Here is a 27,306-nt window from a genome sequence, read left to right as displayed (position 1 = left end):
CAGATGGACAGAAAAGAAGGAAAAAGTGAAAAGAGTGATTAAAAAAATCGAGTAAATTGGAGTCAGTTTGTAAAGTTATATAAGATATCTAATACATTGATAAGGTTTTTCTTTAAGGAGACACGTTTATGTAACTTTTAAGGAAGGAGTCTCCAGTGCAAAGCGAGTTTTCCGACATCTTCAGGACAGAGGAGTTTACGCTTCCTCTCTGCGGTTTCTCAGTAACATGCGGAACAAGCTGCGATTAAACAATAAGAGAATAAAGAGAGGCTGCTGAGGGAATGAATGTTTATAGCTGCTATAACGTAAGTGACAACAGGAACTAACTTGCTTCAGAGGCATTAAGTGTAACTATAAATGGATAAAAAGTACAATATGTCATTCAGTAATAAATACTAATTGGTAAATTGCTGTGGTATAAGAGGAATAAAACACTTGCTAAAACACTTGGACGTGCTGTTATAGGAAAATAATCAACTTCAGGGTGGGAACAGTAACTCCACACACACACACACACACGCACACACACACACACGCACACACACACACGCACACACACACACACACGCACACACGCACACACACACACGCACACACGCACACGCACACGCACACACACACACACACACAGAGCGTTTATTACTTAATAATCCCAGGGTTTTTTTATATATAGTCCATGTTTCTTATGTAAGTAATGTTATTATTTTGTACTTATGCTTCGTTTATTGGAATCTGTTTTTTACACTCGAGTCATGCGCTACAGTAGGAAGAACCTTGAGCCATAAACCTCGTCTCTGTTTGTGTTCTTTTATTCCTCTGAGCTCGTTTATAGAATTAATACGTCCTTAAAGGTGGATTTCTGGGTCACGGCCTGAAGGAGGGTGTGTGCATCGAGGAGTACAGGAGGCATCAGTTAGAGATTTGAGAAGCTCCGTGTGTGTGTTAGAGCCTGGCTAATCATCTCTGAGTTTAGGGATTAAGTGCTGGTTCAGGATTAAAATGTAGACCACCACTTAGTGTGTGTGGATTACAGTGAGTCAGCGAGTCAGCGAGTCAGCGAGTCAGCGAGTCAGGGAAAACGCCTCTCCTAGCCCGGCTCGCTCTGCAGTCTGGTTTACAAAAACCTTCAGTCAGGGTTGTGGTTTTCCGCTTATCTACAGAGAGCTCAGATAACAGCGCCGATTCATCAGCACTGAGACAGCGAGCTGAGGGAAACTCGACTGTTTATTCAAACCCTAAACACAACAGACGTTTGCTTTTCGCTCTAAATCTTCATGTTTCTCTTCCTGCTCTGAAGTACACGTGATCACACAGATCAGTCAGAGGAATGTGGTGTACAGCAGGTTCACACAGACACACCCTCACGTAATCCCATACACACCTCGGCATGTTCCAGCACGCGCTTCTGTTTGGCCCAGGAGCAAAATGTAGGCACTGAGATCTCAATTACACCCCTCTCAGCCACGCCCCCTCTCAGCCACGCCCCCTCTCAGCCACGCCCCCTCTCAGCCACGCCCAGCAGTCTCCCGTTTAATAATCACTCTCACCTGCTGCTCATTACCTCCTCAGTTTCCCGTATAGACGTCTTCTCCTGACTCCATCACAGAAGGTGTGCAGTAGATATAGTAGATTTATTGTATTCCAGACTGTCCTGAAGAGGGCGCTACTACAACAGACAGGATCTAAAGCACCTGAAAACCAAAAGAAGTGGAATAAGAGCTCGAATTACAAATCTTATTTACTCTCTTTATAAACTCTCTTCATTACTAACTATGTTCTGCCTGTATAGATCTGTAATTATAAAACCGGTCAGATAAATACCTGACCTGAGTCATCCGGTGTGTGTGTGTTTGATGTGTGTGTGTGTGTGTGTGTGTGTTTGATGTGTGTGTGTGTGTGTGTGTGTGTTTGATGTGTGTGTGTGGGGCTACAGGTTACACGTTGATGACATCTCTGTAGATTTTTTATGATTGTAAATAAAGTGCACAGGTGTGTTTTTTGTGAGTGTGTTCTTGTCATTGCAGTGGAATTTCTGTCGAGCTTCACTCCTGCGCGTAAGTGTAAAGGAAATAGACACAACGTGTAAAATAATGGCAGTGTGACACGTGAGCGTGAGTACGACGCGTCTCTAACGTCGCTCCGACCCAGCGGATTGAAAATTGAAACGGAATTGAATGAAATCTTGACGTGACGCTTGTATCGTACATCGTGTGCTGTACGAATTGGCTTTTACTCAAATAAACCGTCCGGCTGTTGACCTGAAAGAAAAAAAACAACAACAACAGATTTATGTTTCACAGCTTCCAGGAATCGAGGGAGAGAAAAAGCATCACAGAAACAAAACGCTTTGCCCCGAACAAGAGCCAAAGGCTTCCGTGTACAAATCTGTCAGTTAGTGTCAGCTCCTTAAACTCTGTTCCTCTGGTCTCATCTGAGGGAGAAGATCACTCTCACTGAGCACGTTTACGCAGCAGCGAGCGGCTTGGAACAGAGTGCACGCTGATCTCATAAGCACGAAACAAATCGCAAGAAAACCCTCAATAAATACATAAATAAATACCTACGTACTGTAGAATCACGAAGAACACACATCATACCAAACGGCTAAAGGCGTCTGTTGACAATAACTGATGTAATTTAGTCTAATTTCTTTGCCTTGGATGTTCTTGTTGTTTTGTACTTGAATTAGATTTTGAGTGAAATTTCTTGCTGACTAAAGACACATGCATCACTGCATCAGCAGCAAGCAAACTGCCGTAACATCACATTTCTGCGATAAAATAACATTTCAGCTGAAAATAACACAGTCCTCAATAAATCATTATTACTTTTTAATACTAAACTTCCTAAAGCTCCCGGTGCTCAAAGACTCAAAGTCTGATCTCTTTCAATTTTACTTTTTGAGTCTGTATTTTAAACTTTAAAGTTACAAGAAATCTACTTTTGACTTGAAAAGTGATGTAAGAGTGCTGGACAGGTTCTAGATATTAAGGAGAAAATAATAAGCAATATTTTGGAGTTTGTATTGTCCTTACACAGCGCACACTCTCAGAAAGATGGTTCTTCAGAGGTTCCTTAAGGGTTTAATGTATAATTAAAGGTTCTTAGCTTCCTGAAGGGCTTTGAATTTTTAATAGAAATCCTTTTGTATAGGAAAATGTGTTGTTGTAGGGTCCTACATAAAACCTTTAAAGGTTCTCTCAGAAGATTCTCTCACACTTTTTAAGAGTGCACAATTAGCATAAATGTGAAATGCGCTGACGAGATCGACTCTGAGACCTGTGACTTGGCTCCTGTATGAAGGCCGTTAGAGTTTCTGACCCTTTTGGTGCAAACATGTTTACTCGAGCAGCACTTTAAGAAGCTCGTCACTTTAAACTCGGCAGATTTTAATTGGCTGTCAAGTTCCATCTGTTGCAGCTCAGGATCTGGAGATGTCCTGACCTGGCGACGTTCCCACCATAAACAGACGCTGTTTGATTAGACCTGAAAGATCCGCTTATGTAACCGTGCTCATTGTGTTTTTCCTTTAATTTCAGGCTTTGATGGTTCATCTGGGAACAGATCGCTTTATCAGACAGGTGTGTATGTGGAAATATCACAACACTAACACTAACACTTAGCCGAATGCCTGGAGATTTGCATTTAATAGTAAAAAAAAAGCATTAAAACACACACAAGTGGCTTTTGTCACATTCAGTGTTGTTAGAAAGACGTTTGCAGAGAAATAGAGAAATTAACGTTGATAAATATCGGTGGTTTGATTGTGCAGCTGGACGACGAGGCTTCACTCCTTCCACGCAAGCTACAGGCCGCGCTGGAGCAGGCGCTCGATCAGAGGAACCACCTCATCGATCAGGACTCGGACAGCGAGTCAGACGACGGTAAATCAGACAAACGGAAGCGTCTGATTGGTTTGAATCTTGGCTTATTGTGTGAAATCGGGTGCAGAGTGACGCAAAGCTGCACGATAAGGTCCAAAATCACTGTTTTAACTCGGAATAAAATAAAATTACACTTCAGTACTTTTCTTTTAAAATGTTTGCTACATTATAAGTTTATATTCCTTTTATACATTTTATAATTCATTTTTAAATGATTCCTTATATACATGATTCTGCGTATATTCTTTATATACATTTTTTTTTTTTTAATTAACAGAATTATTTAATTAACAGAAAACAGCACCATGGGCACATTGTTCATTTTTTCAATAATAAATATTAATACAGTAATAAATAATAGTAATAAATATACCACTACAATTTACAGTTAAAACTAATTGATTTATTGCACAATAATCATTAAAAATTTGCATCTCATTTTCCTCACCGATATTACAGTTAATTATTTTAAATTAATTAATAGCGATCGCAGTTAAATTACAGTTAATTGTGCAGCCTCGAGACACGTTTTATTGCTTCTACCTCATTATCATACACGTGTGAAGAAGCAGAACTTGAAAGATTAATCTTTCAGATTAAAGTGGCTGTATGTAACTTTCAGATTAAAGAAGCTATATATAACTTTCAGATTAAAGCAGCTGTATGTGACTTTTTTATTTAAAATGAAGTAAGAGGCATTATTGAGTCAGTGCAGAAATAAAACACTCCTGAAACTGATTTAAATTTTAAAGAGCTGCTGGAATGTATTTGGCTTCAAACCTTTTAGACTCAGATGATCGAACCGTCAAACTCTAGAAAAATCACCAGCTAACAGAGAGATATTAGAAGGATTGAAAGTGATTTAAGGTTGAGAAGCTTAATTAATGTTAGTAAATATATATATTTTTAAATTGAGTTGCTTGTAATAACATATTCCTATTCCAAAGGTTGCATACCGCTGCTTTAAGTAAAGAACAATAACTCAGAAAGATTTATTTCTCATTAAAAGTGGTTTTATTTCACAGTGTAGAGGATTTAAACGTTATGTCTTGTTTTGCCGTCGTGCATGAAAGTGATTCTTCCTGTTTTTTGTTTTTTCTTTTCTCAGAGTGTAACACGTTGAACAGCGTGGTGTCCGAGGCCTTCATCCGCTTCTTCCTGGAGACCATCGGACACTATTCGCTGTTCCTGACTCAAGGCGAGAGAGGCGAGCGCGTGTTCCAGCGTGAAGCCTTCCGCAAATCCGTGGCCTCCAAAAGCATCCGCCGCTTCCTGGGAGTCTTCATGGAGTCTCAGATGTTCGCTGGATTTATCCAGGACCGAGAGCTGAGGAAGAGCAGAGCTAAAGGTGAAAGGGATTATGGGAGAGGACAGGAAACTGGGGCCAGAACATCACGCTGAGTTTGTTTGAGAACATTATGAGCTGAAATAGCTTTAAAAAAAACCACACAGTTATTATATTGTGAAATTGTTTATATGGGAAGGGAAACATGTGATGTGGCAGCTCCAGTTTAGATCGATACTGCCCTCTGCTGGTCACTCACAGCGTTCGAGGGATTTTAAACGACGATTAAGGGAGTGTTTGAGACGTGTGTGTTGTGTTGCAGGTCTGTTTGAGCAGAGAGCTGAGCAGTACCTGGAGGAGTTACCTGACACCGAGCAGAGCGGAGTCAACAAGTTTCTCAAAGGACTAGGTGAGGAGTTTTATCCTAAAACACGCCTCGCTGCGTCGCTCTAAAGCAGCTCACTCCACATGCGACGAAACTGCCGCAGGTTTTCCTTCACACCGTGCTTCTGACACTTTTGGAAGATTGAAAACACACTTTGAAACAAACATTTTCATAATTTTGTGCTTTAAAAGGTTAATAGGTGTTAACGAGTCTTACAGTGTTTTTACACTTATATTAATCCAGCGTCAGTTTAGAAAAAGAGTGGAGCTGATCGTTGTTTTCACATCGCACAGAATTAAACAAACCGGAGGAATAAACTCGTCTGAGGCGTGTGGGGACGAAAACATCCTCGTAAATCTCTTTTATTATTCATCAAAAATATGGTGACGGAAAAAATAAATAAAGCTTTACCAGTTAAGTGTGTGTAGAAATCACAAAGATCACCCAAGCACAGAGAACACGGAGCCAATGATTTAGATAATTATAATAATAACTATTATATAATAATTACAATAATTTAATAGATAATTAAATAAGTTAAACATTGTGTGTTTATTTATTTTCTCTAGAACACACAGTGTTTCTGCAGCGCTACAGCTCTGTGCTTTGGCTCAGTTTAGCAGCTCGCATAAAAATCTACAAAACACACGGCGAGTCTGATTCACTTCCTGCAGCGAGTCGATTCAGAGTCTAATCACTTTCTGACTCTGAATCGGATCAACAGCACTTCGCTCAGACGCTCTCGGACCCGAGTGTGATCGCTGTGTTCTCACCTGACTAAAGAACCGCAGCGAGGAGGAGAACACACCAGGGTTCTGTTCAAAAGGACTAGATTTTAGACTGTTCTTAATCTTGTGTCAGTTTTTTTTTGTTATGTGACTGAATCGGTTCTAAAAAACACCTTCATGCAGCAGAGGTGTGAGTTAAACTGAGGCTGGTTTTAATCTGACCTCGTGATGTACACATGATAGTTTTTAGTCAGGTTTAACTCTCAGACTCGGATTATTCACGGATTATTAGGCTGAATGTAAACACGGCTACTGTTGTAGAATATTAACTACATTTTAAAGCGTTTTACCCAAAAACGCTGAGACGCTGAAATCTGCAACGTCCTCGTTCACGTTAACGCTGAGCTCCGGTGAACAAAACAACTACACAACTCTAAGATCTTCCTGAGAAACAAAACAGAACTGTTTCAGGCTTACGGAAATTTATTCTGTGGTCGTGATACAGATTTAAAGCTTTAATAACTATTGATAGTATTTCACAGTTTTTCTTCACTTAATAAAGCACACATTAATGAAGTAGACATGCTTTTCAAATCAATATAAATGTCTTTACACCTCTGTTTTTCCTTCTTTCTGTTTTCCAGGTAATAAAATGAAGTTTCTCCATAAAAAGAATTGATCATGTGGAACCCAAAAAACACTAAGGACGTCTTTCCAGCACTACATTTGAAGACTTAACACAACTCATATATCTGAAGACGTGACAGCTGAATTGAGTCGTGCAGTTAAATGTCTTGTAAATATTTATGAATTATGATGTAGCTGTGTTTATTCCATTTCCTGGTACTGTGTATGTGACAGAAGGATAAAGACAGAGTGGTACTGATGGGTCTGTGATGATACTGGTACAGCACTACCACGGTGTGTGTGTGTGTGTGTGTGTGTGAGAGAGAGAGAGAGATCCACTGAATAAAGAGTGAATAAATGGAAACGAGTGTGAGGTGGCTGTACAGAGACTGTGTAGTATTTAACGCCAAAGTGCATTTTGTACATGTATTAACACTTGAAGATTCCCGTACTTGTAATTCTTTGTAAAAAAAAAAAATTAAAAAAAATTCAATAAAGCCTTTCAGATTATTCACTGACGTCTGTGATTTATAGTTGTGTGATCTTCTTTTCTCCTTATAAATCTCTTTTTTTTTTTTCATCTTTTCCAACTGCTGCTCATGCTGCGTCATGGGGAGGCGTAACACATTCGGAGGAAAGCGCTATCCGCCCTCTTCCACATACGCGAGCTCACAGAGGGCTGTGATTGGCTAATGTAGCTGTGATTGACAGGGGAAACAGAGAATGCCCCTCCCACTCAAGACAGCATGGCTTATATATATATATGTGTGTGTGTGTGTGTGTGTGTGTGTATACAGTTCTGTGCAAAAGTCTTAGGCACATGTAAAGAAATGCTGTAGAGTAAAGACGCCTTCAGAAATAATGAAATTAAATGTTTTTACATTAATAAAATCCTATAAAGAGCAGTAAACAGTAATAAATGAAACAAAGTCAGTATTTAATGTGACGATCCTTCGCTTTAAATAAATAAAGCAGTATCTGAGGTGCAGTGTGTGCAGTTTTATAAGGAAATGAGCTGGAAGTGTTACTGAGCATCTTGCAGAAGCAGCCACAGTTCTTCTGGAGACTTTGACTGTCGACTCGCTTCTTATTTCTGCAGCGAAACCCAGCAGCCTTCATTCTGTTTTTATCTGAAAAGTGTCTCTTATGGAATCTGCTGCTTTCTTTACTGACATACAAACATTTTTCTGGAACATTTCATTTTGTGCTGGAAAACTAATGTTTGGAATCTAAAATGTTTTTGTACTGAATCAATAATGTAGAAGTCAGAAAATAAACATCTATAACAAAGTTTGTACTAAAAAAAAAGGGGGGGGGGGGGGGGGGGGGTGCCAAGACTTTTGCACAGTGCTGTACATATATATATAAAAGTACAAATGTTTGTCACTGGGGTTTTACACTCAACTTTACATCTTTTGTACCTTTAAAATTAATTCTCTGTCACCTGATAAAGTGAATGCAGAGCTCATTTAAGGTTCATAACCAGACATTAATGGTTGCTTGTGTACCTCTGAGAACACATTGACATTGTACCTGTACCTGTAACGATGGAACGATGAAACGATGGAACGATTGTACCTGTACCTGTAGGAACGATGGAACGATGAAACGATGGAACGATTGTACCTGTACCTGTGGGAACGATGTACCTGAGTTTGCAGTCGTGTGTCTGTCAGATGGCACTTTTAAAAATTCACCACCTGAATCTTGATTTAAGGGATTATCCAAAAGAGCGAGTTTATTACACCAGTCCTCACACAGACTCTACGTCTCTCTGTTATCAGACAATCAGACATCACATCAGACTCATCAGACCAGACTCTCAGGAATCAATGGACCAAACAGTATTTTTGCTTTCACAGCCGCGGGTACCGTCGAGGGACGTCTTTTACCTGGGAAGGTGCACGTGGTACCATTAGAGTAAAGCTTTAAAGGTACATCAGTGCTCCTTAAGGTCTGATTATGTACCTAAAACCTTTTTTTTTTAAAGATACACTATTTTCATGTTTCACAGCTAAAAGATATACACTAAAAGATACACACTCTTGGTGTTCACCTGGCGGAGAACCTCACCTGGTCGCTCAACACTAGTTCCATAACGAAGAAACCCCAGCAGCACCTGTACTTTCTGAGAAAGCTGAGGAAAGCACATCTCCCTCCCCACATCCTCTCCATGTTCTACAGAGGGACTATCGAGAGCTTCCTGAGCAGCTGCATCACTGCCTGGTTTCTGATCTCGAGACTCTTCAGCGGATAGTGAGGACAGCTGAGAAGATCATCAGTGTCTCTTCCCTCCATCACAGACATTTACACCTCACGCTGCATCTGCAAAGCCACCAGCATTGTGGACGACCCCATACACCCCTCTCACACACCCCTCTCACACACCCCTCTCACACACCCCAAACACCCCAAACACCCCAAACACCCCACACACGCCCCTCACACACACCTCACACACCCCTCACACACCTCACACACCCCTCTCACACACCCCTTACACACACCCCTCTCACACACCCCTCTCACACACCCCTCTCACACACCCCAAACACACCCCTCACACCCCTCACACACCCCTCACACACACCCCTCTCACACACTCCTCTCACACACCCCAAACACCCCAAACACACACCCCTCACACACACCCCTCTCTCACACACCCCTCTCTCACACACCCCTCTCACACACCCCTCTCTCACACACCCCTCTCACACACCCCTCTCTCACACACCCCTCTCACACACACCCCTGTCTCACACCCCTCACACACACCCCTCTCACACACCCCTCTCACACACCCCTCACACACACCCCAAACACCCCAAACACCCCATACACCCCAAACACCCCAAACACCCCACACACGCCCCTCACACACACCCCACACACACCCCTCTCACACACCCCACACACACCCCTTACACACACCCCTCTCACACACCCCTCACACACACCCCTCACACACACACCAAACACCCCAAACACCCCAAACACACACCTCACACACACACCAAACACACCCCTCACACCCCTCACACACCCCTCACACACCCCTCACACACACACCCCTCACACACACCCCTCTCACACACCCCTCTCACACACCCCATACACCCCAAACACCCCAAACACCCCAAACACACACCTCACACACACACCAAACACACCCCTCACACCCCACACACCCCTCACACACCCCTCACACACACCCCTCACACACCCCTCACACACACCCCACACACACACCCCTCACACACCCCTCACACACACCCCTCTCACACCCCACACACACCCCTCTCACACACCCCTCTCACACCCCACACACACCCCTCTCACACACCCCAAACACCCCAAACACACACCCCTCACACACACCCCTCTCACACACCCCTCACACACACCCCTCTCTCACACACCCCTCTCACACACCCCTCACACACCCCTCTCACACACCCCTCACACACACCCCTCTCACACACCCCTCACACACCCCAAACACACACCCCTCACACACACCCCTCTCACACACCCCTTACACACACCCCTCTCACACACCCCAAACACCCCAAACACACACCCCTCACACACACCCCTCACACACACCCCTCTCACACACCCCTCACACACCCCTCACACACACCACTCACACACACCCCTCTCACACACCCCAAACACCCCAAACACACACCCCTCACACACACCCCTCTCACACACCCCTCTCTCACACACACCCCACACACCCCTCACACACACCCCTCACACCCCTCTCACACACCCTTCTCACACACACCCCTCTCACACCCCACACACCCCTCACACACCCCTCTCACACACACCCCTCTCACACACCCCTCACACCCCTCACACACTCTTCACCCTCTTGCTGTTTGGCAAACGGTACTGAAGCATTCGGGCCTCACGACCAGACTGTGCAATAGTTTCTTCCCCCAAACCATCAGACTCCTCAATACTCAGAAACTGGACTGAAAGAACACACACACACACACACACACACACACTCACTTAACTGTACATCCTCCATCCTCTTTGCAATTTTTTGCACATGTTTATGCTGCTACAATATTTATTATACTGTACATAGGCTGCTACTCTTATGTTTACACTATTTCAGCTACTTATATTGTTCTCCTTGCTCTATTCTCACTAGATTCACTTTCTAACAGGACTGTGTGCTGGTCGGCGCTGCGCTGGGACTCACTCGCCCGTGGTCTTTCTCAGCAGTCACTGCACTGTCCTGTGCTGTCTGCATGTTTGCACTTGTGCACTTTATGTATAATTTATGTAGTCCTTTGTAGTTCTGTGTTGTTCTGTGTTTGTCTCCTGTAGCACCTTGGTCCTGGAGGAGCGTCGTTTCGTTTCACTCTGTACTAACTGGCTGTATGCGGCTGAAATGACAATAAACACTTGACTAAAGGTGCAAAAGATGTTCTCTTGATGGTACCACCAGAGGGACGAGGAACAGTACCTTTATTCAACTAATCTGCTAATTAACAGCACTTCCTGAGTTAAAGAGAGAGAGTGTGTGTGTGTGTGTGTGTGTGTGTGTGTTAGAGCAGGAAAACACAAATAGGCAGGACATGGGGTTCTCTCCAGGACCAGGGCTGGGAATATTTGGGAAGAATCGACTCTTCTTGTGAGTTGTGAGTCAGATGATCCGACTCCCAGAAAAGATCCGGATTTCTCATCACTACTGCATTAAAGATTTTTTTTTAAATCACGGCAGCGTTACCTGGAATGACGTGATTGGAAGGGAGGTGGGTGGGGTGGGGGGTTGGGGGGGGGGGGGGGGGGGGGTGTTGATGAAAGTCTCGCGATATTTTTAAACGAGATCGTGACTCTGGGTTGAGAAAGGCAGAGCGACGGAAGCGACATCTAGTGGCGTGGGCTGAAGTGACCATCAGGTCAGGGTGAAGAACTTGAGCGGTCGGGATGCTCATCATCAAATCATTTTTCCTCCTGACTGAGGAACTCGCCGCGCATCAGACTGTCACTGACATCAGATTTACTCTGAGACGGAGTTTATTACAGGGCGCGCGCTTCCGGAAACTTCTTTTTATCTGCGCAATGCTTGCGTGCGCACTTCGGCTCTGCTTTTAACACTTTTGTTTTGTTTTTTTGTTTCTACACAGAAAGATAACTTTAGATTTTATGTATGTGTGTGTGTGTGTGTGTGTGTGTGTGCGTGTGTGTGCTCGCCGTTTCGTTGATTAAAAAGCCCTAACGCTGCACTGAGGATGAAGATGAGGATGAGGATGAGGTTTTATCCGGAGCAGCTCAGACGCAGAGGCTCGTCCTAAATCAGCTCCGGTTCCTGGCGGATGAGTGAAGCGGATCTGCGCATCTTCCCGAAAAGCAAGGTGCGGTTCTGAAGTACAGAGAGAGAGAGAGAGAGAGAGAGAGAGAGAGAGAGCATGCATTAACCTACATTTCATTCCACAGCGAGTCATCATGCGGCATCAAACATTAAACACTGAACCTTCAACATTATTAGTGTTTTAAATCTGCAGCAGAATGAGCAGGGATTCAAAGAGTCCCGACTGTTAGGGAGACGAGGATGATGATGGTGGTGATGATGATGATGATGTTGGTGATGATGATGGTGATGATGTTTATCATGATGATGATGATGATGATGGTGGTGATGATGATGATGGTGATGATGATGATGATGGTGATGATGGTGGTGATGATGATGATGATGATGGTGATGATGTTTATCATGATGATGATGATGATGATGATGATGGTGGTGATGATGATGGTGATGATGATGATGATGGTGATGATGTTTATCATGATCATGATGATGATGATGATGGTGGTGGTGATGGTGATGTTTATCATGATGATGATGAAGGTGATGTTGAGGTTGGTGATGATGTTTATCATGATGATGATGATGATGATGGTGATGATGGTGATGATGATGATGGTGGTGGTGATGGTGATGTTTATCATGATGATGATGATGAAGGTGATGTTGAGGTTGGTGATGATGTTTATCATGATGATGATGGTGGTGATGATGTTTATCATGATGATGATGATGAAGGTGATGTTGAGGTTGGTGATGATGGTGGTGATGAAGGTGATGATGATGGTGGTGATGATGAAGGTGATGATGTCAGATGAAGTCGCAGCGCTGTCATGTGCGTGTTTTCCTCATTAGCCTTTAATCTTCTTTTCTTCGCGCTCCACGTCAGGATTCAGCTGATTTTACAGTCTAGCGATCATAAATCAGAGCCTGACGAGTCTGAGAGATCAGATTAGATTAGATCAGATCCGATCATGTGTCAGGAACAGAAGCACTTTTACTGGCTGCAGTCGGGAATTTTTTGGGGAAGGAAAGTGCGCAGTTCTTGTGGAAGTGGAATTCACGCTGCGACTTTCCATTTAATCCGAAACACTAAGAGCTTTTTACTCTCCGGAGGTGATCTGTTCAGGTCGCTGCTGCTGCTGCTGCTGGTGTGAAATTAACCGGATTAGAGTCTGGAGTTTTAGTGCGCAGGTCTCAGATCAGTGGAATGATGAGCTGTAACAGGAAACATCCTGCATCTGTATCTGTATCTATCGCACACTATTAACCCTGTAGTGTCACATTCACACAGAGGAGTGTAAAGATAGACAGCTTTCGGTTTTCATTCTCACAGCTTTGCTTTAGAATTCTGTAAATCTAGAGCGACGTGATTATTATCTCCAAATCTAATAATCTGTGCATGCAAAAAACCCTGACCAAAAAAACCCAAAACAAAACATTTTCAGCACTGAATGAGAAAAAAAATAACAGCACAAACTGTTGAATTTCTCCCTGGACCTTAACACTGCTGTTTAAGATGCATTTCAGGGTTTGTTATGATTATTATATGATTATATATTATTATTTAATATAACATTATTATGTTATATTAAAACCTACAGGCTTTTTATATATATATATATATATATATATATATATATATATATATATATATATATATATATATATATAAGTCATATAGGAGTTAAATGCGCTTTAACGGGATTCGGCATGACGTCACATCCGGTTCCTGTTGTGTCACCTGAAATTCTTTAGGAGTAACCTGGCACTCAAACAGGAAGAGGCATAAAGTACTGGACTGTACTCTTCCAGATCACTGGAGAGGAACCATTAAGGGAAAATGTTTTGGACCTTTATTTATTTATTTGCCTGTTTGTTTGTTTGCTTGTTTGTTTGTTTGCTTGTTTGTTTGTTTACCTAACTAAGAAGGTCCTTGAATGATTTTTAAGGTGCACTTAAATTAGATTTAATTATATTAAAGGTACTATATTGACATTTTAAGGGGAAAAAAGACTTTTTGAAAGGGTACCACCCCAGTGACGAGGTTCAGTTCGGTTCAGTTCAGTTCCCTGTGTATAAATCTCCAGTATCAGGAGGTACATGTAGCATGTAGACGAGCCGTACACACATTTTCCTGTGATGTGTGAGTAAGTGAGAAACTGGGGGTGAAAACACAATAAAGAGGCGACGCTACGTGATAATTATGATTCATGCATGAATTTCGTTTGAGAGTCAGAAACCTCTCAGGTGGGATTTAAACTCAGTCGGGGTGGCAGGGTTTATTTTGGGGTGGCGGCCATCTTGCGGCTGCATTTTGTTCCATAATCTGCCGTTTGTATTTTATCCACTACTGTGTGTGTGTGTGTGTGTGTGTGTGTGTGTAGCAGACAGCATGATGTTGTGTAATCCAGGTTGTTGCTTAGATTGTAGAAGTGTAGATTGTAAAGTACTCTCTATGTAAAGTGCTCTAAAGCTTGATGCCCACATTGTGTTAATTAGATAACCGAATGAATAACAGATCTCTCTAGATCTCTCCTTAAAAATCTGGAACTCATCATGTTTACTCCGATCTCTAAGCTAATGACGACAGCGATGTTTTGTAATTCCTGATCTGGATCTTGACTATTTTGCTTAAGCTGTAAATGGAGCATAAGTAATATTACTCAGCTGATGTCACTGATTTGCTTTAAGATTAGATTACACAAGAATTAGACAGAAAGATAAAAACCCTGAACACTGTGAAATCTTAGGCCAAATTTACACATTTTGTGATATTTATTTTATATTTTCTGCATCACTGTGTAACTAGAAAAGCAAGGTTTAGATTTCTGAACATCATCTTCTGTAAGTTCCTTATCCTGTTGTTGGTGGGAGGAAACCGGAGAACCCTGGAGGAACCCCACGTGGACACGAGGAGAACATGTGGAACTCAGCACAGACAGGAACCCGAGCTCAGGATCGAACCTGGAACCCTGGAGCTGTGACTCCAGCAGCTTTAAATATTACAGAGAAATGTGTGTATGAAGTAAAGTAAGATTAATGGAGCACTTTTAAACCCATAATGGAGGCTGTTCTGGTTTTACTGCAGAAACAGAAGAACCGTGTCGAGTTCTCCAACATGCAGAAAAACTTACTGCTGATTTCTTTATAAAACTCCGACAGAGAACCTGAGAGAACCGATGCAGCTTTAAAGACTTAATCATTCACAGAAACACTGACCTGCTTTACTTTCTTACTGGTTACTGATGTTTATAGTGTGTTTTTATGTGTAGAAACTTTTTGTTATAGTGTCATTGCTTTACAGAATTTCAGAAGACTTTTGGACAGAACTGTACGTTTAACCAACATCTCAGATTTTCTTAAAATGGAAATTTTATAATCGAGTCCTGGATGCCTCGTGCTTTGGACATGAAATTTAATTTAATGTTCAGTGAGAGCAGAATGGAAAGTGTCTACAAGTCTACAACTGGGATTTGAGAAATGAAGCCGTAACTACAGCTAGTTGAAGATAACATGCAATGAGCGGTTTGGAAATATAGGATTACAATCTGCTCGGGATAATTCTGACATTCCCTGATCCTGATCTCATAACCGCAACGTTAATGGATGTTAACTGAGGTGTGCTTCCAGGGGAGAACTCTCCTCTTGAGTTTCTATTAATGCGCCTCCTCTAGAGAGAACCGTGCTCATTCAGGCAGCAGAGAACCCTTTCCTGAATTCACTTAGCAGTGCAGAGGAGCCGTGACTGCCAGAGAGAGAGAGAGAGAGAGAGAGAGAGAGAGAGAGAACTCTTTGGTTTTAAAAGCTAAATGGAAGTGCTTGAAAAGCAAGACAGCAGTGCTGAAACGTTTCCCTGCCTGTCTGTCTGCCTGTCTGTCTGCCTGTCTGTCTGCCTGTCTGTCTGCCCGTATCACAGAGAGCTCAATCGAGTGCCTGTGACGGCTAATTGTGTTTTTTAAAGTGGGTCTGCGAGTACACAACGGGGAATCGGCTGGTTTTAAGCTCCCCTGCGCCGTTCCGAGGATGAGAGATGTGTCAGATTTGTAGGTCAGGCTGCAGGGGTTGTTGTCAGGCAGACTCACAGCAGTACACGTGGTTTCATACTGAGGGTTTCATACAAAGCTGATGTGTGAAATTTCAGTTCAACTTGTTTACTTCACACAGCCACGGCCCAACACTGCTCCTCACGGCACCTCCTTTTACAGTATTTTTAATTTTTTTTTTTTTTTTTTTTTTACATTAAGAGGCCATCAGCCTCCATCAGCCTCCATCAGTCTATCTACACTTTGGAATAATCGCTGCTTTCTCACACTCAAAAGGAAATGAGATCAAATCTTAATTAAGTTTGTGCTTTGGAGAGCAGTGCATCGTGTCATGTGATGTGCTGTGATCTTCTCGCCTCGCGAAGCTTGAGGTTAACCCCGATTCCCCGCGTCTCAGCGTTCTGGAGGGACGTGTCCTTATCCCAGCCTCATCCAGGGACGTCAAGGAGGAAGGGGGCAGGATTGGCTCACATGAAACACACACCCACACACACACACCCACACACACACACCCACACACACACATGTACAGTCCCCTCATGCATGCCACATGCGGCACTAAATCGTTGTAGGTCACTCAGTATGTCTCCTCCTTCCATTTTGGGAAAAGAGAGCTTCCGGGGAAATTTCGCCCTAGAAAAGAAATAATTATCAACTCTCCCCAATTCACATTTATTATGAACATGCTTAGTTAAGAGGATCAGAGAGAGAGAGAGAGACAGCGAGAGAAGGAGCAATAGAGATTGAGAGAGACAGACATACAGAGAGAGAGAGAGAGAGCGAGAGCAAGAGAGAGCCTGAGAGAGACAGCCAGACTGAGAGAGACAGAAAGAGAGAGAGAGAGAAAGAGGAAGAGTGAGTGAGAGAGAGCAAGAGAGAACCTGAGAGAGACAGAAAAAGAGAGAGAGAGAGAGAGAGAGAAAGAGGAAGAGAGAAAGACAGATAGAGAGAGAGACAGGACATGTAGGCTACATCACTAAGGATTAATTTGTACTACTGCCTGTCTCAAGTAGAGCTGTCTTGCTGCACTGAGAGCAAGAGAGAGACGCAGAGAGACAGAGCGAGAGGTACAGAGAGAGTGAGACAGGACTGATAGGCTGCATCACTGAGGGTTAATTGTGCTACCTCCTGTCTCAGGTAGAGCTGTCTCACTGCACCGGAGTCTGAGCGTGGAGGAGTCTCACAGCACGTCACAGTCATGGAGAAGGTAAGACACTTCAGCGCTCTCTTTCTTCTGAGGAAGTTTTGCATGGGTTTGTTTTTCAGGTTGATGAAAACAAGGTGTGTTGTGGTTTTGTGTGTTGTGACACTGGAGTTATATTTATCAATTTAACAGATTTTAATAATGAGATGTTGAGTTCTGCATTCTGATTGGTCAGATTAGTTAGTGCAGCTGCAAATCACAGGTTTATTTATAATTAATGCGCTCGTTCTAACACGTTATCGTTTCTATAGTAACAGCTCCTTCACAGGGACGTGTACAGCGAACGCTCCAACATTAGTGGGTTTAAAAAATGATTGATTGAAGTTTTCTGTAAGGAGAAGTTTATCACTTGTGGAAGGAGTCTCCAGTGTCAGCGCTTTGTAACAGTCAGAGGTAAAGCTGTAACTTTAAGTTTTCCGACGTCTTCAGGACAGAGGAGTTTACGCTTCTTTGCGGTTTCTCACTAACATGCGGAACAAGCTGCGTTTTTTTCCTCTTGCTAGCTTTAAGAGAAAGAAAAAAGAGAGGCTGGTGAGGGAACGACTGTTTATAACCTCCGTAAGTGTGAGGAGTACAGGAGACGTAAGTGTGAACAGGAACTAATGTCACCGTTGAATGTAACTATAAACAGATTAAAAGTAGGATGTGACAACAAATAAGAAATTGTAATTGTTGGCAAATCGCTGTGGTATAAGAGGAATAAAACACTTGGGAAAGTGCTTAGGAAGTTTAGGATTAGGAAAATAATCAACTTTGAGGTGGTAACAGTAACTCCGCTTCATCACGCCACTGTATCGTTGATTAGTTTTCTGTAACAGCACCACGCTGTCATGTTTCAATCCTTGTGTGAAACATTATCATGCCTTAGATTGTTAAAGTCTGTGCATAGCTTTAAGATTAAAAAAACTTTTAAGTGTAAAATCTTTCTCACTTGACCTCTTTGGCTCCGCCCACCTGAGCTGATCTCTGTATGCCTGATAATACCTGACAAATCCAGACAATGAAGAAATATATTTCACACACATTGACCCGTTATTTGTCTTGTAGCAGTGATTCAGTGACTCCAGTGAAGTGAAGATAAAATGTGTGTGAGTTTATATGACAGTGATGGATGTAAATCTGTCCTCGGAGTTTAAGCAGTAAAATGACGTAATGTCTGCTGGGATGCTGAGTTTTTAAACTCTAGTTCCAGGAATAGCATCAGCGCTCTAACTCGTGCGTTGTTCCACTTCTCGTCCTCTGTGTTTGTCCTTTCAGTGCTGTTCTGAATGTCCGGAGCCGCGAATGGCCCAGAGTTTATGCACCTTCTGCAACAAGTGGCTGTGTTTCCAATGTACAGATCTGCACCAGCACGAGAGAGTGTTAGCAGCTCCACCACCCGAGTCTCGGCACCACCCGAGCGTCAGCAGTCCCACAGCACCATCAGAACCAGGCACGTTCCTCTGTTCCTCTGTTCCTTATCACTTCCCGCTTCATCCACTTCATCTGTGCAGCATATTTCATTCAGAGAATTACAGATTGAAGTTTATTAAAAATTTCACTGCGTGACACACGAATTTAGAAGTTTTATACGTTTAAGAGAAACACCTAGCCAAAGTGAGCATGTTTAACTCTTAAAAGTCTGCGCCATGAAAGATCATGTCTTATATATTGCTTAATAATTTAGGAATTATTTGGCGTAGAGATTTTATTATCTGTGGTTTAACTGGAAAAGGATGACAATCGCAGATCCAGTCCAGTGTGTTGGATTATAAATCAGCACTCAGCAAAGGTTTTATTAACAGATTTGCTTTTATTTATTCACTGATTTGAGTTGATTTTGAAGATGAAGATGAGAGTTAGTTGTACAGGAAACAGCAGGTCCAGTTTGTATTGATGATTAATAAACTGATGGACATCTCGTGTCCTGTAGAATCCTGTTCAATTTATTTTCTGTGGTTTCACCTCGGCTTCTCGGCTCTGATGTGGAGGATAGTGTGTGTTTGAATCTACAACCTGCTTTGTATAGATACTGATCTGCTGCTGAGTCTCACTATCAGGACTGAAACTTCAGATCGGTATTAGATCTGAGTTTGATGTATTTTGTGATCTGATCCACTGATGTTCACTGGCGTTGACAGAAATGACACTTCAGGCAAGTTGAAATATCTTGAATATAGTGCAATGATCTAGCATTTCCTATTAGAAGATTACAGGAAACTAAATATAAGCTTATTAAACCTATTTCTAGATTTTTTCTTTTACTAAGTTCAAGCTTGAAATAGTTTTGTTCTATTGACAGATAATTTTCCTAATTTTAAGCATTTATTCCTAAAAGAAGCAAAATTATGTCAATAGAATAAGAACATTTAAATCTTAAAATAAATAAAAAATAATAATAACAATAATAATAATAATAAAACTTTATTTTATATAACACCTTTAAAAAGGTCTCTCAAGGTGCTTTATGTTGGAAAAGAAAATAGAAACAGAAATACATATCATAAAACAACGTGTATAAGCATGCATAAAAAACAGTTAATAATAAAATACAATTCAATAATAAAACAACAATAGTAATAATAATAAAAAAAAAGTCATGAAGTAAAAGCTATCCTAAAGAAGTAAGTTTTGAGAGAAGATTTAAATAAACGAGCGGAGAACACGTTTTGGGGTGTAATGGGTTAAAAGCTCGGCCAAATACTGAGTAGTAATAAAAAAAATAGTAAAGTGTCTAACTTTAATTAAGCTTAATAATCTTACATTTGGTTTATTGTAAGCTTGTACTGGGAAATAGTAGATAGATCTGGCTATATTCGAGACATTTTCCCTTGTTAAGATGTCATTTTTTGCAGTGCACAAACACACAATACAAATTGTGTTAAATCATGCCTCGTGAATGTTTTGCGTAACTTGCAGCTGCGGTCAGATGCAGGGACGTGGTGATTCAGCATCTAAAGCTCAGAAGGCTGTGAGTTTTAAATCACACAAATCTTTTAAAAGCATCACCTGCTCAGCTTAATTGTAATTCGCTTTGGATAAAAAGGTCTGCAAAAGAATTAAAGTGCAATAAAAGTAACTAAGAGGCCAAAGATAAAATCTGAAGGAGCTGGAGAGATCCACAGCTCAGATTGGAGAAGCTATTCGCAGGAGAACTTCAGCCCGGATGACGATCCGCATGAAATCCTGTTTAGACGCAGCAACTTTTTGGCCTTGACACAAACAGCTGCGTTTTGTGGAAACCCAACATCGTGAGATCACTGTTCTCACTGTGAAGCGCGGTGGCGGTAGCACCATGTTCCGCTTTCCTCTTGTCCTGTTGCTTGTGTCTCTGACTAATCGCCTCTTTCCCAGCTCACTGACTTTAGGTGGACAGTCACAGTTCTGTTGTATTCCTCACATTTTTAATGATTTACTGTCGCTCTGCTGGAAGTTCAAAGTCTGGGATATTTTTAGAGCCAAATCCTGACTGATACTTTATCAGAGTTGTTTTGATCGCTCGCTCGTTGGTCTTCATGATGCTGTGTGTTTAGGTATGTACTCTAACTCTAAAACACTCTGGGTTCTTCTAGGAACAGATATATTCATACTGAGATCACGTCACACTTCATTATGACACTTCTGTTGGTGACTGGCTGAATTTAGGGGTGAATTAGGGGGTTTTTATTGGTAAATAATTGTGCAAATTATATCGATATACAGCACTGTGCAAAAGTCTTGGCACCCTATTTTTTTTACTACAAACTTTGTTATAGATGTTTATTTTCTGACTTCTACATTACTGATTCAGAACAAAAACATTTTAGATTCCAAACATTAGTTTTCCAGCACAAAATGAAATGTTCCAGAAAAATGTTTGTATGTCAGTAAAGAAAGCAGCAGATTCCATAAGAGACACTTTTCAGATAAAAACGTAATGAAGGCTGCTGGGTTTCGCTGCAGAAATAAGAAGCGAGTCGACAGTCAAAGTCTCCAGAAGAACTGTGGCTGCTTCTGCAAGATGCTCAGTAACACTTCCAGCTCATTTCCTTATAAAACTGCGTAGATTCATGACATAGAATTCCAGTTAAATCCATTTTAGTTCCAGACTGTAACACTACAACATGTGGAAGAGTTCAAGGGGTGTGAATACTTATACACCACAGTGTTGGGTCAGTGTCAGAGGTCAGATGACTGTCACAGCTCTGTGATTTCATTTCGTTTCCGAACACGATGTATAATCTGTTTTCTGTAAAAGTTTATGATTAATGATCTGCAGTGATGTGCTGTAGACTCGTGGTTTATTTTTATTTTTTTATCTGACCCACTTTCTGAAAGCGATACTGGCTCAGCAGAAAGGCAGCGCGTTGGCCGAGCGAGTCGGAGCCCGATTCCAATCTATAGCACTCAGAATCCACAATGGAGAGGGTTTGTATTGTGTTTGGCCTCTTGTGTTCTGGTGCTGAGAGAGAGAAGAAGAAAGGATGTGCAGTGTGTGTGCATGAGAGAGAGAGAGAGAGAGAGAGAGAGAGAGAGAGAGAGAGAGAGAGAATAGCAGCAGCTGAAGGTGAGAAAGTGCAGCTCTGATATACAGGATGTGGTCAGTAGCAGAGCTCTGAGGCTGACTTTTCTCGTCGCTGATGGAGTGTGTGGTCTGTGTGTGTGTGTGTGTGTGTGTGTATGTGTGTGTGTGTGTGTGTGAGAGAGAGTGAGTGAGTATGTGTGTGTGTGAGAACATGCATCTCTCTGCTCCAGACCGAGAGGCCTGTGAACGTTAGCCTGCTAGCCATCATGATTGGCACGCAATAAATTAAAGGTGGCTTTTGTAGGTTTGAGCCGTCACGTCCGCGTGAGGCGCTCGCTGGGTCTCGAGTCATTTCAGGTCAAGGACGAGAAAATCATTCGATATCACACCCTGGTTTATTCTAAACTGTGCAGTCAAGCATGCTTGCAACTTATTTTCTTGTATTCAAATATTTTGCTGACGCTCTCTTCCTCTCTCTCTCTTTCTCTCTCTCTCTCTTTCTTTCTGTCTTTCTCTCTGCTGCTCTTCAGTCATTCTCTCACTCACTGAAAATTGCATTTCTATTTTTCTGCATTTCCCAGAATTCCTCTGGATTTGTGTTTGCGCTAATGCATATTTATTGCCTTTATTTGTATTGGTCCTGCAGTATCCTGTCTTTGGGAGGTTCCTCGAGCTCATATTTGGCAATAATCTGTTAATAAATCGTGAGTTCAGTGCAATCGGTTTGTTTTCCTGTTGATGATCTGCAGAAATATTTCCAGACTTCTAATGATGCTGTATTTCTTGAAGTTGAGATGATCATACTGAACATATTTCTAACATTAGATAACATTAGTTCCTCAATATCAACACATTGTTTATTAATTACGCTTTCTCTATGTCCCTGTTACTATGGAAACATATGTTTTATATGAGTCAAATAAGTGACTCTGTGTATCATTGCTCATTAGAGATCTAGATCTAGTCTTTCTGTAAAGCTACGTCATGACAATGTCTCTTGCTGAATGTATACAGTCAGCTCCAGAATTATTGGCACCCCATGTAAAAATGAAAAGTTACCAAATAGTGGTAGTAGATGAATAAAACTTGCATACAGAGATGATGTATAATTTTATTTGAACTTGTTTCTTCCTAAGTAAGTGTAAGTTCTCTGAAACACCATTTTCAAAATTATTGGCACCTTCACAGTTAATATATATTAAAACTAACCACAAAGAGAAAACAACACTGAGTCACTTCCTGTGATGCCTCAGAAGATTAGCGACACATGTAGAAGATCTCAGACTCTCCTACATACACACCAGTTATTCTCTTTGATATTCTCAGCTTTGTGCTGAGAATGTGTATGTCATCTTCACTTCACACCACAAGATTAGCAGTGAGTGTTCAAATCCAGAGACTGACATGGCAGTTGCAAGAATGTATTTTGTGCCTCACAGCTTGAGCAAGAACCAGGGTTGCCTCTGCCAGGAGGTTAAGGCTTGGCTGTAGATGCATTTCATGATAATGATGATCACAAACATATATCCACATTAACATTAAATGTTGGAGAAGACACTGAATACTGATTTCATGCCCTACAGCTGCTTGTGTGTTGATCTGGATGTGAATTCAGGCTCATTAACTTGTTGGATAATTTATTTACAGCAAAGCCTTAACCTCCTGGTAGAGGCAACCTGGTGTTAAGCAGGTGTTTAGCAGAATTTGTCATTTGGTGTTTAGCCATTGATCATCATAAGAGCTGCAAAACAGCTCCAAAGCATTTTACACTGTAAACTATGGAGGCTTTTATTCCTTTTATTCAGTTCTGTTTTTGCACCAAACATGCTGATGGTGTTCTTGGCAAAAATGTTTGATTTCTATCTCATTTCACCACAAAAACACGATTGTATCTCCAGTGAGGTTTGGTGAAGTTCACAAGCTTTATTTTTTTGTGTATTTCTGTATATTTTGTGTTGAAGCTCACAAAATTTTGTGAAGAGTGCCAGTAATTTTGGACTTGACTGTATGTGAATGTGTGTATGTGACCGGCTTTAATAAGCCTGCTCACACCTTCTGACATCATTCTAGCATTTTGAAATGCACGTCACCTAATTATCCCGTCTCCTGTCGTCTCGGGTGTCTCAGGTTCGGCTTGTTGTGGCCGTGCGGTTGTCATGTGTCCACTCCATAAACAGGAGCTTCTGGAGCTCTTCTGTGAGACGTGTGACCTTCTGGCCTGCAGCATCTGCCACCTGTCTGCACACAAGGACCATCGGTGAGCTCGGAGGACACGCAAACTCAGACACAAAGTCAGGAAATGACACAAATGTCTGTGGGACTGAAACACACACACACACAGTCATGTTAAAGCTTGGACACTGATTATCTGTGGAGGTTTTCTTCATCCAGGTCATTTTGAAATATCTTGGAAGAAAGTCTTAAGGATGTTGTTCTGGCTCATCTCACAGGGTTTTGTTTTATTTGTGAAGTAAATGTGAATGTTCTGAAGTCTAGAATCATCTTATATCACATGTCCAGTCACCCTGATTTACTGCAGACTCAGAATGAGCAGGATGACTGAACATCTTCACAGTTCACCGAAAAAAGTTGACCAGAACAAAAACTCCTTCAAGAAGTTTTGATGAATTTGCCATGACACTACATAACAACAAATACCTAGAATTTTTGTAATAATAGTTATTAATTAATGTTGATTTTCTGTATCTTCAGGCTGGTCCATGTTGGCAAGGCTTTACAGGATCAGCGGTGGCTCCTGGAGAACCTGATGGCTCGGGTGGAGGAGAAGAGATCAGCTGTGGAGAACACTGCCAAGCAGATTCAGGGCAGGTGAGAATCAGGACCATGTAGGACTTTTAAACACCAGCAGAGCTGAGCATCACTCGATCCACCTTACACAGCAAGATTGCTTTCTGGTTTCTTTCTCATTGTTTGTTCTGGACATGTCAGATGTTTTCTCTAGTCTTGAGACTCAGGCGTTCACCAAACGTTTGAACTAAAAAGCAGATCTCTCGTTTCTGATCCATGTGACCCAGGGCTCAGTTTCTTACTGGTGAGAAGAAGGCTTCATTAGTTTCTGCACTGAAAAGACGTGGTAAAGTTTCTTTCTCGCCGATATGTTTTGAGCACATTGTGAATGCGCTGAAATTCAGTGTTGTTGTATTAACACTGAGAATATATAGATCATCTCCTCCTGCAGAACAAAGTGCATTTCTTTTTAGTTGACATGTATTTACTTTCCTTTAAAAAGCTTAAATTCATTTTATCGTCTGAATGAAGGATAAAAATCGGTGTTTTACGCACACAAACCTTTAGTAGATCAGAGTCTGGGTGTTTCACACTGGACACTCTGACAACATCATGGACAAATATAGTTTTACTTACAGATACAAAACAGAGAAGATACACAGATACACAACATCAGCGTTAAGCCATTTATCAGCCATGTGACTCAGTAATGATGGAATTTCACCAGCTAATGCAGAAGTGGAATTTACATCATCTGTCAATCATTCTGACTCTAATGAACACTACGTCAAATCCAGAGTCTGATTTTATGTTACCGTGAAGAGGAAAGTCTCAGATTGCGCCTGAAACCAGTATTATCTTTGTACTCTGTGCTTTAGATGATAATATTACCACCACCAGAAACCTGCAACTTTCCATCATGTTCACATCATCACATCTTAACGTTTTTCCTTCCTCCGGTGGATCTGTTCATTTCTCTCCTGTGTTTTATTTTACAGGCTTCACAGCGTAAAGATCACACAAAGGAAGGCTGAGAACCAGATTAAAATGGCCAAGATGATCATGATGAATGAGCTGAACAAACGGGCCAACCTATTAATAGAGCAACTGGAGGTAATTACTTTCTCCTCCTTTTTCTTCTCCTGGTCTTCTCTTTGTCTTTCCTTTCCAAACACGCAGCTGACCGTGCACGCAGATGGAGCGTGCAGAACATCATGTCATCCTTGTTTAATGTTGCATGAGAGCAGATATGTATTAGATTCTATTTTGGCTCGTGGCTACATGAGAGTCTTCGCTGCTGCTCCACAGAGTATCTCCAGCGGTTTTAAGCAGCATCTGGAGGACCAGCTGCAGGGGGCGATAGAGCTCTGTAGCCAGCTGGAGCACGTGCAGAACTTCATCACCTGGGCGGTGGCACATCACAGGAGGAACCCGCTGCTGTTCAGCAAAGAACTGGTACGCTTTCAGAGCATGGAGAGGGTTCTGTGCCAGATAGAAAAGTAATCACACCATAACGCAGTACACGGGCGTGACGCGAGGACAACATGCAACACCCAAAAGCAAAAGCACTGCATTTCCTTTAGAGCGCTTCTTTTTCTTTTTAAGAATTAAATGCTGAATGAGTGGCAGAGGTGACTCTAATTAAGGTGACTCCATTCATACAAAATCACACAGCTGCATTGCATTTCATTGTGCTGTTTTTTTTTTTTTTTTACGTGAAGTGCAGAACACACGGTATTGCTTTTTATCAGCAACATACAGAAAAAGTTCCACACTGAAAAGCAAAACCTTTATTGCGTTGCTTGATCTCTTCACCGGCAGGAAATTGCTTTTTAAAAATTAAGAATTTAAGTACTTTCCTGTTGCATTGCATTTCACTTTCACAACTGTGTTGCATTTATGCTGCACTGAAATGCAATCATCGTCCTATCACATCCCTAAACTACACTCGGGGGCGTGGTTATAACCAGAGAAGTGGAGAAAAGTCTAAAATTGTTCGAAGTGGAGGCATTAATGTCCGCACAATGAAATGACCTTTATAAATTCTCTTTGGTTTCTTCATTCCTGCTGCATTAAACTCCTAATCGTCAGGCTTTTCAGAATTATTACTAAAACGCGATAAAATAATAAATTAATATGACGAAAAAAAACTTACAGCTAACAGCAGGATCTCAGAGTCTACAGATTTTTTAGACTTACTTTCAGTGAGGAGTAGAATCGACATTAATGCAGTGTTTATTCCTGCTGGTAAAGCAGTGTGAGAGCAGTGCAGTGAAGGTTTTGCTTTTCAGTGTGGCGTGTTGTTCTCATGTCACACATGATAAGCTGTACCATTTGTGTATTGCATTTCACATGTTCCCCCAGTGTGACTGCTTTTCTATCTGGCACGGACATGAACTCTCCTCAATAAGAGAGGGCGGCGTGGGGAACGAATCTGTGTATTACCAGAAAGACTGATGCTTTGTCAGATAGTAGATTCTCAGTAAATAACATTAACCTCTAACACTTCGTCAGCATTTTTTATGAAGCTGCTTTGTGCCAGTGTTAATTATTAAAGACCTCATGCAAGTAAAAC

The 27,306-nt window shown here is 41.7% G+C and overlaps 2 protein-coding genes across 6 annotated transcripts in view; both read left to right on the top strand.

Annotated features, from left to right (window-relative positions):
• dennd2b (DENN domain containing 2B) overlaps positions 1-7,419 on the top strand; it is a 74,976-nt gene extending 67,557 nt beyond the window's left edge. For both annotated transcript variants that reach the window (XM_053237949.1, XM_053237948.1), the window contains exons 16-20: positions 3,540-3,581; positions 3,773-3,884; positions 4,993-5,232; positions 5,492-5,578; positions 6,927-7,419. In XM_053237949.1, coding sequence (XP_053093924.1) covers positions 3,540-3,581; positions 3,773-3,884; positions 4,993-5,232; positions 5,492-5,578; positions 6,927-6,961 — 516 coding nt within the window. In that variant the 3' untranslated portion in view covers positions 6,962-7,419. The remainder of the gene's footprint in view (positions 1-3,539; positions 3,582-3,772; positions 3,885-4,992; positions 5,233-5,491; positions 5,579-6,926) is intronic.
• A 4,368-nt stretch (positions 7,420-11,787) lies between these two features.
• Positions 11,788-27,306, top strand: part of trim66 (tripartite motif containing 66) — a 26,832-nt gene continuing 11,313 nt past the window's right edge. The window contains exons 1-7 of one of the 4 annotated variants that reach the window (XM_053238308.1): positions 11,788-12,293; positions 17,434-17,503; positions 18,758-18,932; positions 24,111-24,240; positions 24,696-24,812; positions 25,730-25,844; positions 26,040-26,186. In XM_053238308.1, coding sequence (XP_053094283.1) covers positions 17,495-17,503; positions 18,758-18,932; positions 24,111-24,240; positions 24,696-24,812; positions 25,730-25,844; positions 26,040-26,186 — 693 coding nt within the window. In that variant the 5' untranslated portion in view covers positions 11,788-12,293; positions 17,434-17,494. Of the gene's footprint in view, positions 12,294-13,972; positions 14,203-17,433; positions 17,504-18,757; positions 18,933-21,067; positions 21,887-24,110; positions 24,241-24,695; positions 24,813-25,729; positions 25,845-26,039; positions 26,187-27,306 lie in introns of those variants that run through there. The other 3 variants (XM_026930625.3, XM_053238307.1, XM_053238309.1) reach the window with 3 other exon arrangements.

Source organism: Pangasianodon hypophthalmus, chromosome 11, assembly GCF_027358585.1.
Source record: "Pangasianodon hypophthalmus isolate fPanHyp1 chromosome 11, fPanHyp1.pri, whole genome shotgun sequence".
Lineage (NCBI taxonomy): Eukaryota > Metazoa > Chordata > Actinopteri > Siluriformes > Pangasiidae > Pangasianodon > Pangasianodon hypophthalmus.
This window is presented reverse-complemented; position numbering and strand designations above follow the sequence as displayed.